General features: G+C 40.0%; 2 protein-coding genes across 2 annotated transcripts in view; one reads left to right on the forward strand and one right to left on the reverse strand.

Annotated features, from left to right (window-relative positions):
- QRSL1 (glutaminyl-tRNA amidotransferase subunit QRSL1) lies at positions 1 to 13,343 on the reverse strand. Its single transcript, XM_071741244.1, has 11 exons — positions 13,129 to 13,343; positions 12,684 to 12,843; positions 11,422 to 11,520; positions 9,858 to 9,954; positions 7,996 to 8,172; positions 5,595 to 5,770; positions 5,374 to 5,486; positions 3,702 to 3,894; positions 3,211 to 3,328; positions 827 to 1,032; positions 1 to 451 (listed from the first exon to the last, which is right to left on the reverse strand). Exons 1-11 carry the CDS (start codon positions 13,258 to 13,260, stop codon positions 240 to 242), a joined length of 1,683 nt encoding a protein of 560 aa, XP_071597345.1. The 5' UTR covers positions 13,261 to 13,343; the 3' UTR covers positions 1 to 239.
- Positions 13,278 to 15,969, forward strand: part of RTN4IP1 (reticulon 4 interacting protein 1) — a 23,268-nt gene continuing 20,576 nt past the window's right edge. The window contains exons 1-2 of the mRNA XM_071741245.1: positions 13,278 to 13,678; positions 15,184 to 15,335. Coding sequence (XP_071597346.1) covers positions 13,423 to 13,678; positions 15,184 to 15,335 — 408 coding nt within the window. The 5' untranslated portion in view covers positions 13,278 to 13,422. The remainder of the gene's footprint in view (positions 13,679 to 15,183; positions 15,336 to 15,969) is intronic.

A 15,969-nucleotide genomic window follows, 5' to 3' on the forward strand; every position in this document is an offset into this window, starting at 1 on the left:
TATAATTTCAAGCTGGTGCTTTTAATATCTGTTAGAAATGGTTCTTAATAACAGATATATTTACTTAATGATTCACTTGGTCTTAATTACATAGTAACAAGCTGCTATGATTCCATCCTGCATTACTGTATATGGTCTTCTTAAAACATACTACTTCTGCAAAAGAGAATTAACTGCAGGAGTACATTTTTAAACCATCCCCATAGTCTTCTTGCTTGAGCTGACCAACAAGTCCCATGTTATGAAAAAGAAGCAGATTTCCGATGCTGGAAGACATCCTGGACATGACTCTTCACTTCTTCTAACTGGATTACTGGGAATTTTACTTGTTTTTCAAACCATTTGGCTACAGTGAGAAGCTGCTTCTCCTGGAATGAACGTCCAATGAACTGAAGCCCAACTGGCAAGCCTCTCTCTGAAAGAGCTGTAGGAACATTTATGGCTGGCAGTCCTGGGGGAAAAAAAAAAAAAAAAAAAAAAAGGTAATAATGAGAAACTTAATTAAGAGTGATTTAAGGAGTCAGCATCCACTAAAGAGACTCTTTTCTCCTAAGATAGAGATTTTGGTCTCTGGAACTTGAATTGATTCATCTTATCTGTAGCCCCTGCCCATCTCCAAGATGCCTCACTTTAAAATCTAAAAAAAAATATATATATTCTTTTTTCTTTTTTTTTTTTTTTTAAATATTAAATAAGCTATCCTTACAGCTGGTTATAACCATAGGAGTTATATCTTGATTCCAAAGTAGATGCTAAATAGCTGAAGGGAATGGACACTAAAACTGACTAGGCAGAGGAGAACAGTTGAATTCCTGTCCCTTCTCACCAGCCAGGTTTACAGCCTGCGTCAGGATGTCATCTTGAGCACTGCGGGTTCTGTTGTCTTCTTTGATGAATTCTGTGTAAGGCACTGGATCACTCAGAGTGGTAGGAGTCAGTAAAATATCAATTCCGCTCCTGAAAACCTTCAAAAAATCGTTGGCAATGAGACGTCTGACTTTCTGTGCCTTGATAAAGTACTTCTCATAGTTCCTAGAAAAAAAATATGGACATGAGGACCTGACATTAATTCCAAAAATACAGAGCTTTATTTCTTAGTTACTGCAAAAAAGGCAAGGCCAGTATTCCTTCTGCTTAAAGGACTAACACTGGTACTCAAGTTTTGGATATATCAAAACTTAGTCAAACATGCTGTTTATGTTCTCAGAGCGATGGAGCTCTCAGAGAAGGAAGGAATGAGGTGAAGGGAAAAAAAAACCCAAAACCAGTTTACAGTAATGAATTGAAAATCAAAACACTTTCATGACCTTACTGAAACTAAACTATGTATTGAAATTCACTGCAAGGAAGCACAGCAAAACCTAGAGACAATACACAGCTAAGTGATGCTAGAAAATAGGCATTAATCATTTAGGATTCAATCTAACAAGATACTTAAAGAATGTGGAAAAGTCCTATCACCTAAGGAGGATTCCATGCAGTCAATGGATTTCTAAATCATCCCTACACAGTTCTAAAGCAGAAACAACTTAGTCAGCTTTACACCTCTTGCTCCTTTTAGCTTCGTATGCAGAACTGGTAAATACGGAATTCTTAAATTAAGGAAAGTTCAGCTTCAAAAATAATTGCCATCTAAAACCACAGTTTTTCTGAAAAGGAACAAAAAAAAGCATAGGGGGGTATTAACAACTGTCACATGCTAGAGTGTTTGTAGACAAAACTGAAACTGCCCAAAAGCAACTTTGTTAAGAGTAATCTAAAGATTTATTTTTTTTAAAAATACCAATGAAAATTGTTATAGTAAATAACAGACAGAACATAGCAGTTTTAATTTAAGAAGTTAGAGAAGTTGTATCATGGGATTTTTTTCTAGAGTAATTTCTGAAATGATCCTAGCTGTAAAGACTGTCAGAAAAATGCTAAAAGGAACAAAAAGGACCTTAAATAATATTTTAAGCTGGAAAAGCTCTTTTGGGTTAAAAAAGAATGAAAAAATATTGTTAAATCAAACATATACTCTCTGTTAATTCTGATACAACTCTGACAAGCTTCCATTGCTTCCTGAACAACCACCGAGATACTTCACAAGCAAGATAAAAATAACGTGTAAAATGCAACATTTGCAGAAGACACATTTATTTTCTCTCAGCTATTTATTCTAAGAATGTTTTCAGAACCCTGGGTTCTGCTCTTCAAAAGTAATTTACTGCAAACAGGAACAGGGCTCTTGTTCAGTCTTGAACAACCTGGAAGCCAACGGTGTAATTTCTTTCACAGAAGAGTGAACTACACAAATTTTAAAGCAGCCTCAGGAAAGCTGATCTAGACAGACAGTAGTAAGTGGGAGCACACTTGGCAGGAATATCGACATTCCATAAAAACTGGTTGCTACATTCTGACTGACAGCATTCCTGTCTCTGTGAGCAACTACAAGTCAGATCTGATGAATACTCATGCTGACAAAGCTCTTTCTGTAGTGCACTTGCTTTGAGACTGATTACGTTACTAGTGTTGCTGTTAGGACCTGAAAAATTAAGAGGGAAATCAGCAGTTTTACTAACATAGTAAATTAGGACTGTTGGATAAGGAATAAAAACTCAGGGGGGGAAAAAAAAAAAAAAAAAAAAAAAAAAATCAAACCGATCCATCCTCCAATTTCTCTACATGAGCTGGATAAAAACCTCTCTTCTGTAAAGACATCAGCTCAGTACCTTTGCCAGTGCCTTTCTCTCCCTGTACACTGAGACAAAGAGCTGCAGTTAATTTAATTGCTGCATCTTCTGGCTTTAGGTATGAAGACCTCCCTAGAATGCACCCACAGATTTTCTAGGCAGTTTTAATGGGATTAACAACTACAAAACTTTTAACACTGTGACAGTAATGGCTTCAGTATGATTTCAGTGCCATACCATAGGATACATTTTTGCTTAATTTACCTAATGGATGCAAGTAACACCTTGGTAAGGAAAAAAAATAAATGATCACTAAGTCGTTTTACTTACTGAATTCAGAAGGCTCAGAGTAAGACTAAAGGAAAACATTTTCATTCATTATTAACAGATCACTAGGTATTATATGGCTAGTGATAATACAAGTAGGTACTAGTATGAGAATGAATATTTTTATGTCATGATTAACAATTAATCACAATTTGCTCAAAAAAAAGCATTGTTAACTTGGTGAATCTGCACTTCAAGAAGTTCTGCTTACTGTTTCAACAAGAAATAGTTTCCTGATAGAATTCTTCCTCTTACAACATCATTAAAGCCTTCTCGTCGAGTTGCAGCATACATGCTTTCTGTGGACTTGTTCATGTCAGAACGGTGTCCTGGAAAGAAAAAGCAATTTGGAAATTAACATTTTCTGTAATCCTTACAATTTAACAATATAACGTAAGGTTATACACAGTAATACAATAAGCCATTGTTTGCTGCACTCTGACAGGCTACTGTTCTGGAAAGACAGCAAGAATGTTCCTGTTTTATTATAGACATAGTGAACAGATTTTAAACCCTAACACTTACACCTCTAGAAATAAAAAGGTTTTAAATATGTATTTATTTACCCATTTTTATTGAGAAAGGTTTTTATATTCCATCTTTGAGAAATATCACCAAACATTCGACCATGAAAAGCGTAATTTTTCCTATCATGCAGTAATGTTTTTATTGTCTGAGAAAAAAGTTTTTCAAAGCCCTTACCATATTCCAGTCCATCAAACCGAGCCATATTTGATGCCACTTCTGCTGTGCATAGCACATGATAGCAGACAATTGAGTAGCAAGTGTGTGGTAGACTCACTTCAATAACTTTAGCACCTGCATTCTTAAAGAGGTCAGCAGCCTTTGACCAGAGAGCCAGAATTTCACTAGAAAGCCCTGGTGCTTGATATTCCTTAGAGACAAAAACAAGAAGGTGAGTGAATTTACACACCAGATTACTTCCAATGCCAACCAAAATGCAAATACTCCTTGCTAAAAATACATTGAAACTAACCTCACCACTGTATGATTTATTAAAGCTTCTTGCATCTACTACATCTTATACAATCAAGCAGTATTAAATTAACAGGATTCAGCATTCTTCAAACTATTCTGTTCATCTCAGTAGGATCACCCCACATAACACAGACCATGGAATTTCTGGAGTTTCTTCTGAAGGAGAAGTTGCCCACTTATCCACTTATTTGTCTAATTCACAGAGACTATACTGCACTGCTCTGCAGTTCATGAGGAGAAATGCTTCGTGGCTAAATGCTAACACTGGGCTCTGAGCAGGAAAAAGAAATTACAGCCACAGCCTCTCAGTGGCAACCTGCATGCCTCAGGGAAACAAAGAAAGCAAGCCACCAAAGAAGAACTACAGCTGAAGTGTTGAGAGAAGACTTAGATAAGATACATTCCTGTTCAAGAGGTAAGTTGGAAGATACTGTATGAAAATCATCTACTTTTGAAATACTTGCTTTGTTTCTGATGCGCAATGTTAGGGTAATAAAACTGTCTGATCTCTGAGTAGCTAAGACCCATGTTTAATATATGCATTTATCTGTCTAGGACAATCTGAAGCAGTAGAAAACAACTGTCCTAAGGATAGAAAATATTAACCAATACCACTATTTTAAATTTATCAAAATCTAAGCAGTATGCAACTAATTAATATTCTAGGCATACAATTTTTGCATTTCACAGATCTGGAATAAACAATAGGTCAGTGGACACCTCTGTTTACCAAATTAAATCTTTTGGTATAACTGGTCTAGCACAGATTCAGCTACTGATAATCAGAACAATAAACGTTATTGTCTTTTTGAAGGCAGAGCATTTACTAAACTAAAAATAGGCTAAGTCCCAATTGTTGTTCCTCAGTTTTAAGTATACTTACAGTTACAATCATTTGCATACATCAGAAGCCAGATTACAGCTGTCTTTCAACCCCTGTTAGAGCTCTATGAATTGCAGTTCCATGTGCCAGTCAACTGTCTTAAAAATTCTCCTTCATTTTAACACAGTGCCATTTAGGCAAATACCTCAAAGCACTGCACAAACTGGTACTAACCTCACTGTATGAGAAGGTGCCAAGAGCAACTTGTTTGAGATTATACAGATGACTGAGAGCAGCAGAGAGAACCAAGGATTGAAGTTCCTCATTTTCCTTGGAACTTCCCACAACAACAAAATATTTTAGATGAAGCATTAGCTGATGATCACCTGCACAGACAGAGAACAAACTCCTCTTTTCCAGGAGCTGCTTGTACTGTCTTTGCTGTTTTAAATGATGAAAGATTGAAAGGTGCTGGACAAGACACAGGTATTTTCTGGTAGGTGCCCTATTTGCTGTTCATGTCCACAATTACTGACTGGATTTAAATGTTACCTTTGGAATTCCTATCGAGAGCTTGCTGACATCAGGCAGACTGGGTAGTTCAAATGGCTTGAAGTCATCCTGAATTGTGGTAGAGTCTTTAGGATCATGTCCAGCAAGTAAGCCTGAAACATGACATGACATATCAAGAAGAGGGAAATGTCCATTGGGTAGCCAGAATTCAATTTGTTTTGAGACAATGTTGTAAACAATGGCATATGGAGTAGCAATACCTAGCACAACTGCTGCATCATCCACACATCTGGTTAGGATTCCTGGCACATCCATGGAGTTCACTAGAGGAATGAGACCATGTCGAGAGATCAGTCCATATGTTGGCTTTAAACCTACTACACCACAGTGAGCAGCAGGGTTTCTGGTAGATCCTCCTGTGTCTGACCCTAAGGCTCTACGGTTTCAAAAGGATCATCATTAGTAAAGTAATTCAGAACACTTACAAATAACAAAAATCAATGGCTTTAAGATGCATGGATCCAAAAATATGTGAATTCTTCCAGATCAGAGGTCATAATCACACAGCATAAATTTCAGCCTGCTCCCTACGTCAGAAATTTTTTATCTGTTCTCTTATTTTAGTTAGGGCCTGTGAATTAGTCATCAGGAGAGCCCACTTCTCTCCACAAAGCAGAGGTGGACAGGCAGAAGTTAGGCCACCTGATTATGGCCCTAAATATTCACTTCCACCTTCTCTGTTGATCTGTTCCAGTTCTGTGGACTCCAAAAGATAAGTCTCATATGATTTAGCATACAATTTTCAGATGCTGCTATCTTATTTATTCAGTAGCCAATACACTAGGAAGCTGCACTTTCCAGTAGAAAAATAAACAGCAACACAATACACTTTTTGCTCCTAATAAAAGGGCATAATTTTCTAAATCTAGGATGTTTTTCCCGTTTCCAAACCTACAAAGCATAACATCAGAACTCCCACTTTGCAGTAGCTTAGGTACATTTTTAAAACACAGTATTTTTAAATTATTGTTTTCTTTTTTAAGCTGACTTTTGTTCTTCTTTCACAGGTGAAATCTTGTTCTTTCTAAACTGAGATTCTATTTAAATTTCCAGTTCTATTACAATTTTTTGTGTTGAAATGAAGCCTGCTCTTCTCTTGCTTTTGACAATGTTTCATTCAAGAACCATTATAAAAATAAAGCAACTATCACCCAAATCTTTGCAAAAAACCAAAACCTTCAGTATAGTTTTTATTGAAACGGGTATGTAACTTTTCCCATAGATGCTTGTTTCTGAGATGGCTGAACCGATTCAATTGACTTTGCTGAAGTGGAATTTTTTCAAAGCTTTTGTGTTGCTATGAAACATCCTCAATTTCGTAGCTTTTCTGCACATCCAAATCTCAAAATGAAAAAACCAAAGATTGGCAGCATTCCTGATGCGTGAAAGAAACTAACAAAGTGGACATACAATAGGTTATAGGCAATAAACTAGCTGGATGAAAAATATCACTGATTTGACAAGGTGCTGAGCAGTACAAAATGGGAGTTCAGCATGCCCAGCAACACAAAAGAAGGTGCCAGACTCTATCAGTTCCAGTCAGTCCTTTCTGACCCAGGACAGGGACCAGCTGCACTTGGGAATGGCTGCACTCAGCTCAGTTTCAACAGTATTAAAATGTTCAGCAGAATACATCCTAGCAAAGGTATCACAGAAAAAACTAAGGTTTTGGATAAAAAACCCACTTTTTTTAAAATAAGCTGTCATCAACAGTAGCAAAAAGCATTTTAACAATAGACCCCTATAGTATAGTCTGCACATAAACAGTAACTGAAGAATGTTCTTAAGCACCTTTCAGTTAAGAGCACAACTGAAATAATCTTCTATAAAATGAGCTCCCCTATACAGCTCTAAAAGCTGCAGAACATCAAAGGTGTTAAGTTTTAAGGAGTGGGTGGGGAAAATAGTATCATACAACTGATTTGTTAAATAGTCAGTTGCTACTCCATGCAGATAATTGTTGTAATACAAAATTCCAGCTTGTTTAACTCCTTAAAAAAAAATAAATCAAAACCCAAACCACAAAAGCTTAAAATTATCTGCTAAATTTTTACAACAGACAGGTTCATAGAGATCTGTGTAGTAAGTATCTGTGTATCTTTTAAGTCAGGGATTTTAAAGCTTTTAGATCTCAAATCTAACTGGTATAAACACAAAGGAGGGGAGGAAAAACTATAATACTGTTACAAATCAAGGGAGCTCTTCATTTGCTAAATTGCATTTTCAGTGTGTATTTATGTAACGCACTGACTGAAGAAAAGGAAGTGTCACAAACCCTATGTTACTTTTAAGAGAGGATGTGGGAATAACAATAAAACTGTCAATCCTTTACTGCCATTATCGTTTTGTTTCACAAAATGTAAAGTGATCCTATCAGTACTCTCCATAATACTCAAAACGAGTAAGCCTGGATTTGCCTACATGGATTAATTCTGGCTTCATGATATACCACGAGCAAACTAGGGATGCTGAGAGAAACTCTTGCATGCCAGTGCAAATAACCACTCCCCCTTTTGAACTATATTACAAGAAAATGATAAAATTAAAACCTTGCAACATATTGAGACATTTAATAGAAAACTATTTTTAAAAGCCTCTTACGCAAAACACGTGAAAGATGATACAGCAGCTGCACTTCCTCCTGAGCTCCCTCCTGTTATTACCCAATTAGACTCTTCATCCTCAGAATGGGATTTTGAGACAGATTTTTCCTTGTACTGTCTTGAGTAACTCCAGGGATTTCTGACCGGTCCAAATACCCCATCCGTGCTCCCAGATCTAAGATAGTCAGATGGGACAAATACAGACAGAAGTGACAAGTGACACACTGCATTCACAAAGTTTCATTGCTTTATGCAACTTACCATCCTTCAGCCCAGTAAAAAGCATAAAAAGGCTGGTGTACATAAATCTTTGTGCAGTCAACTTCAACAATGTTATACAGAATGTAAGGTTTATAGATCTTCATCCCTTTCTGACATGGAAACCTCTGCTAATACCACTGCAAATATATCACCCAAAACATAAAACTCATTTAATCTAAGTAACAGTAAAGTTACACATCTGCTTTAAATCAAAGGTCTTCTGGTCTCCTAACCCTGCATTTGGAAAAGGCAGAAGATGACCACAGTCTTGTGGAGAACCATGCTGCTAAGAGCAGAGGAGGAAAGCCCCACAACATCAGGAACAAGCACTTCTCTCCAAAGCACACACCATGACTCACTCTGTAGCCCTTTCTTGAGACCACAGCTCCCTGGTTCAGACTGACACATTGGCTTCTCAGGAACTATTTTCAGTCAGGCTGTGGTCACCTATGTGTGAGCTGCCACTGAGGCAGGACAGGGGGTACTTTCCTCCTTCTTCACAACCTCCAACACACATTCCCCCAGACTCCAGAGTGCCAGAGCATGGGACAGAGTGGGTAGCTGACAAAGTAGTTGAAAACTAACCTTGTTTGAGACATCATTACCTCTTGAGCTGGACTGGCTCACTGGTCAAGCTCATGGTGCAGCTCTCTTGCTGCTAGCATAGGAGACAATGCCAAGCACACAGGCCAGAGATGAGAGGCCAGAGGTGGGATAAGCCTTTTTAGGAGAATGCAGTGCTTTAATGAACTTAGAACAGTGATAACACTGCATAATCAGGGGTTTTTTCTGAGCTTTTCCCCTGCTCTTCTTCTGAAAAGTATCTCTCATGCAGAAATTACTTTATACAAAACAATATAGTCAAAATATTTCCACCTCATCCATGCAAATTCCCAATTAAAACTGTCTTCTGTTTGGGTAAAATAAAAACCAAAACACAATAATTACTGTTTCTGATAAAGTCCCTTTCCAGACATTTCTTTCCAGACCTAGTTGTGGTGACAGGGACCCCCATCCCTAATGCCCAATGTTACTCCCTGCTGTAGCTTGGCTGCCTTCACTGATTTGCTGGAGAATCAATTTCTCAGAGCATTTTCCAATGTGCTCCTGACAGAAAGTCACCAACATTAGCTTAAGCAATTTAAAGTGTTAGATGGCTGGCAGCAAATCAAGGAGCACTTGTACAAATTACTCCAGTGGCTGACTGGCAGAGGCAGTGACTGCCACTGGGACATGATAATAATTAGCTAAGGGGCAAAAAGCATCAGTAAGGAGGGTGAAAAAGGCAGCAATTAACTGCTACTGTAACCAACTCTATTAACACATTACTCAATCTGGAAGAAGTTTGTTTGTCCTTGGCCTTCTGCAATGGCCGTTCCACTTTCTCCCCCTCAAACACAGCTACAGTCAAACACAACCTTGATAAAACTTAGCATTTATATCACTTAAGCAACAGTATAAATGTTCAGAGAGAAATTCATGCAAGTATATAGGCTGACTTCACAGCAAGAGAAGCTAAGGATTACAGGTAGATCAGAACAGATGGTGTGTATTCTATTTAATGTGCAATCACCATTAAAAATAATAAACATCACTCACCCCATTGCGAATTCATCTAGGTTTGTTTTTCCTAAAAGCACAGCTCCCTGATCCAGTAATTTCTGAACTACTGTAGCATTGTAAGGAGAAATATAACCTGAAAACAAATCAGAACAATTAAGAGAGTGATTGGCAAGATATGGCTGATTTTTAGAAGTTGTCATTATTTGTGCATAAGAATTACCAGTTCACAGTGCTGAAATTTTGGTTCAAGAAAATATTAGGAATTTCAAAAATGTAGCAAAAGTGAACCAAATGTTGTTTTGTTTGTCATTTTTCTCTCCACAACTTACAACCCAGTAATTCTGGACTACACATTTTTAGCTTGTGCAGCTAAGATTTAAAAAACAAAAAACAACAACAAAAAAAAAAACCTTACCACAAAGGTATCAAATTACTGCATTCAGCCAATCTGCAAGAACTGTCTAAAATCAGAAGAAATGAGCAACCCTCTTTACAGTAAAGTGCTAAGCTATCTTTAACTGTCTCCTATTACCATGAGATAAAAGAGCACATGGTTGACCAAAAGCTGAAACACTAAGTGGCTGCCCTGTGATCAAACTTGTGCACGTTTGACCACTTAAGGCTTTTTATAAACTAGGATGAGAACCACAACACTTACACAAGATCCCAGTTATCAACCAACTCCTTTTGTGAATATTGACAGGGTTTTACCAGCCCTACCCTTAATGGGAACAAGGATAACATCACTCGTAATGCTCTCAGCCATGATATTGCAGTCAATCACAATGGGTCTCAGAATGTATTTTAAGGAAAAGCATCTCAGATACTGTAGCACTTCTTAAAATGTCAAAGTCAGATTTTGTTTCTTCTGCTATTAAAAAAACCCCTATAATTAGATAAGGGTCCTGCTAATTTACTTGAGGTATCTTCCACAATAATTTTCAGTTTTAATTTGTGCAGAATTAAGAGATATAAAGATATGTTTTCTACTTCTGCTTTTACTGAGAAAATATTCTAGTGCCTGGAAAACGTTCATGGCCTGTTACTAGATACAATGAGTTTAGGAAATTTCAAAAACAATAAAAAGCCATTATAGAATGTGTGTGTATATCAGGAAATTAGAGAAAAACAACTGTTAATGTCTACTCTTCCTACAGCCATATACAAAAACTACTTAAATAAGCAATTATCAACAGAACAACAAAAAAGATTGTCTTTGGATTTTGCTAGACAGAACAGCAACACACAGAAGAGACTGATCTGTAGACTTAAAAGTAACATAAAGCAAAATGTGAACTGTAGTAAAATTCTATTTTAGCACACACTCTATAATAAGCATTGCGCTGTTAAAAGCATATAAATATCTATAAAAGAGACAATGTCCTTATAAGAAACACAAGAAAAAGGTGCACGTGTAATAACAGATGAGATAAACTTGGCAGAATAAATCAGATTAGATAGAAACGTATTTTCTTAAATCAGCTCAGCTCATTTTTCAAAGATATTCACATTTCTGTGAGACTCCACTCATAAACCTTCCAAAGAGATGAGCAAGAGCTCTGAAATGAGATCACGTTTTACTTTAAAAGCTCTATTGTACCTTTTAGCATCTTTGATGCACATGTTGTCTCAATTCCAGCTGTATTAAAGTTGTCTTTTACTGCAACAGGAATTCCATCTAAAACACCCAGTGGCTGACCTGCATTAGGAATTATCATGAAGACAACAGAGATTAAAGCACAGTGTGTTGTATGCACAGCCCTCTCATCAACTGCAATTTATTTTACGTGTCCCTTCTGGTGTTTTTTAGAGGCAAGAATGCTATCCACTTACCATTTTATGGCTGTCTCTTTCAAGGACAATCTTTCATTCTAACCCCAGCACTGAGCATTCTGCCCAAACCAGATCTGACCCTGCAAAACAGAGCTCTGCAAATGGGTCTAAGTCTGTAAAACAGGCAACTGCTTTCATATAGGTTACTATCCCAAAGGAGTGCTTAGCTCTTCAAACATGACAACATAATACTCATTTGAGACACAGGTGCTGCCTAAATCCACTCCATCCCTAGGATGGAAGATATAAATTCTGAGTACCTGACATACACAGTCGATATAATCTTAAAAAATTACTGAAGCGGAGAAAATCTTCCCCAGGTGATCAATTATCCACCATCCAGGGGAAAAGAAATAAATTAGAATGCCTGTGTCAGGAAGAAAATGCTCTGGCTGGAAATTTTGTTAATCTGTCAGAGGACAGCAAATGTCAGCCAGGAAGGAAAATAAGTACCCTATTAGGTGGAAAATTCCCTTTTCTGTCTGCTGGGAAACACAAAGGAAAATGATGATGGTCAGCCTCTAAATGCTGCAGGTAAAAAGAGTTTAATGCTGTTCTGTTCACCAACAAATAACTCCAATCGACAGAGTAGCTTTGTTTTTGTTTGCTTTCTTAATTTAAAACCTGACAGGTGGAGCTGGATGTTTTATCTACTCCAGTCAGCAAGCCTGCAGAAGGCCACCGCATCCTCCTGTTGGTGGATACCAATTGAAACTCAGCTGCTGAGGGAAACAAGAGGCAACCATTGGCAGTGCTGTCCCAAGAAGGACCGAGCCCATTTATCTGCTGTGCCTCCCCGGTTTGGTCCAGAGCTTGCCTTTGATTTTTGAAGTGAACACCCCACCTTGGGGGGTGCCAAGCAAACACCCAGGAAGCCTCCATCGCTATCCTCACCCCCCCACACACCCCCCCGAAGTCACACGCGTAGCACGTAGACCCCGCTTTAAAAAGAAGAGGTACTTAAGCTAAAGCCAAGAGCTCCTCCACAGCAGCTCTTTAAGGGCTAATACCGATCACAATCAAACATACCGCTTCTGTGTCTTTTCTCCGATTCTTCAGCCTGCTTCAGAGCGGTTTCTTCCGCTACGGTGATGTAAGCGTTCAGGAACTTGGTGCTTTTGATGAGGGAAAGGCACCTCTGGCAGAGCTCCGTCGGGCTGACACCTCCTTCCCGCAACGCTGCCGACACCTGGAAGCGCAACACCCCTACCCCTGTCACGGCATTCCGGTGACACAGCCCGCTGCGGGGCCCTCAGGGACTCAAGCGCCATCCCCGCTGCCACTTCGGGAAGGAGGCCGCGGGCAGGGCCCTGCCTGCTCCCCCGTAGCCGCGGGCTCCGAAGAGGGGAAACACCGAGGGGACAGGGCGGTGGGCCCGGTCACCTTGCGAGGCCGCCCCGCCGCCGTCCCCCGCTCCTTGAGGCGCCCTCCCGGCGCGGCTCGCGGCTCGCAGGGGGGGCTCGGCGCCACTCACCTCACGGAGGGAAGCGCGCAGCATCGCGGCCCCGCTGACCGCCGCCTCGGGCTCACCGCTCTGCCGCCACCCTCCTTCTCCCGGCGCCGTCCCTGGGCGCCGCCATCTTGCTGCAATACCGCGCGGCACCATTGGCAGGGCCGCTAAGAAGGCGGCCGCCCATTGGCCACGGGTTCCGCCGGGCCGGGTCTTCGGGGCTTAGTGCTGCCGGACCGCGTAGGGAGCGTGTGGCGTCTCAGCTCGAACCCTTGGAGCTGCGCGGTTCGGCCCGGCCCGGTCCGGCTCGGCCCGGCCATGCTGTCGCGGGGGGCAGCAGGCGGGCGGGCGCTGCGCGGGGCGGTGCGGGCGCGGGGTCATCCGCCGAGCCGTGGCCTCCGCGCCTCTCCGCGGGCGCGGTCCGCCATGCCCTCCTGGGTCATAGACCGGTACGGACCCAACGAGGTGCTGCGCTTCACCCGGGACATGGTTTTCCCCACCATACACTTCCCGAACGAGGTCATCATTAAGGTTCACGCCGCAAGCCTGAACCCCATCGACCTTAGCATGAGAAGTAAGTGCCGGGCCCGAGCGGCCGGGGCCAGGCTGGCGTGATGGCAGGGGTGTGCTGGCATGGCAGCTGCCAGGTGTCCCCCGGCCACCAGAATTGTACAGACGGTGTCACCGGCCCGCTCAGAGTCAGGAGGGGCCTCTCCAAGCACGTCTGACCGCTGGCCCTGAGGGAAATCGCCCCTTTGGAACTGGGTCTGAAGTTCTTAGCGAAGCGTGGTACCAAAAGCCTTTCCAAAGGCGAGAGTGCCGGTGCTGGGAGGGGGTGAGCTTTTAATCTGAGTGACCGGCTGCTGTCCTCTGCAGGTTTGCAACTCGCAAGGCAACTTCCTTCTGTTTGTAGCATAACCACGCTGGGGTTTATTTCTCGACCTTCTCTCCAGGCCCTGCCATCTGGCTGGTGGTACTCTTTGGGTCAGGAGAGGAGTCATTCCCAGGAGCAGGGTTGTCCATGGAAGGTCGTGGCTTTTCCCGTCTATTTGAGTTGTGTGTGTGGGGGGGTGAAGGTCAAAGTTACCTCAAAGTTGGCCCGCGTGGCCTTATCCAAGCCATGTTACTTGTTTTCCTGCCCCTTTGTCCTGAATTTGCATTAAAGTATCTGCTGTCATCTGGTCCTGGAAGTCTACATCTTTTACTTACTGAGTCTTTGTATTTGAGCCACTTAATCAGATTTTTTTTCTTTGATTACGAAGTTCAAAATACAAGAAGGAAGTTGCAGTTATTAGAGGACCTTTGATTTCATGTTGAGAAATGATCTTGCTTATCAAATCAGATTCAGAGGTACCTGCAGGAAGCCTGCTGATAGAATTGTAATTTCTGTATGGGGTCTCTAATAAAAAATTGTAAAAGAAAGCAAGGTGCCTGCTTTTGTGTCTATTTCTTTTTTTCAGTATTAAAATATATAATATAATGTAATATAATATAATATAATATAATAATATAATATAATATAAATGAGTCATTGTAAAAATATATAATATAATAATATAGATAATACTTGAAACACATTAAAGCATAATAGGACACCTGGGCTAGGACTCCAAACACTTTAAAGGGCCTACGTGACCAAATTACTTCTTTAGGTTATTATGTAATTCTGAGATTTTTGAAGCATTTAGCTATTGTTTACTGAATAGAAGTTCAGATTATTCGTCTCAGAGGATTTGCCTTACTATTTTTACAGGGGTGTTCATGCTGTTTTTTACAGTGCTTTATCTGCAAAGACAAATGGAAAGCTTGGAGTTCTGGATTTGTAGATTTGTAGCTCCATGATGCTGTTGGAAAATGTAACATTTCCAAGTGTCCATTTCATGGAAAAATAAGCCAGAAGAAGATTTGCTCTTTATTTGCAAAATCTGTAAAAGTATAAGATACTGAAAGATTTATGCATGCTTAAGTTACAACAGCAATGTGTCACATTAGGTAAAGGCAATGCTTTACAGCTGGAATTGTCCAGTTCACAAATCTAAAGTTGGGACCACGTGTCATGATTAATTTCATGTTTTGCAGGTGGTTATGGTGCAACTGCGCTAAATATGAAGCGGGATCCCCTGAAACTCAAAAGTGTGGACTCTGAATTTCCACTAACACTTGGCCGAGATGTCTCTGGTGTTGTTATGGAATGTGGACTTAGTGTGTCGTACTTCAAACCTGGAGATGAGGTGATACCACCAAGCTCTTTTTTTTCTAATATGTATAGTTAAAATATACTATAAGATATTTAGCTTTTATTTTCCTCCGAAGAAAATTCTTTTTTTATGCACGTGTGTGTTGCACACTGAATGAAGAATATATGGCAGTAAATTTCTAGAATGCTTTCTTCCCTAAATTTGTTCTCTGAAAAGCATAGTCTTTCCTAGACTTACTTCTGCAACTGAATTTTCCTTCTGATTTTTAACTTTCGTTTGATTTCAGTAGTAGCAAGAGAGGAATTTATTTATTTACAAGTGCACACTCAAGATTCATTTTTACTGAAAACAATTTTAACAGGAAGGGTTTAGATGTTTGGTTTTTATTCTTGAGAAACTTGACCTCTGGCATAACACAAGAACGACTTATTGAGTTGCTGCATAAATACTGGTATTGTTTTCTTTTATCTTCACCAGTTGCTTTCACATTTCACCAGTTCTCATATAGCAAATTGTGATTACTCCCTGCCCCACCCCTTCCAATCTGGACTATCCTGACATGGAAGTATTTTGCTGTTGTTTTTTTTTTAATTATATCCTTGAAAAATCTACACAGTACCGTACAGTTTTATTTACAAAGCTCTGAAATCCTTCATTAGCCAATCTT

Source organism: Heliangelus exortis, chromosome 3, assembly GCF_036169615.1.
Source record: "Heliangelus exortis chromosome 3, bHelExo1.hap1, whole genome shotgun sequence".
In the NCBI taxonomy this organism is placed as follows: Eukaryota; Metazoa; Chordata; class Aves; order Apodiformes; family Trochilidae; genus Heliangelus; species Heliangelus exortis.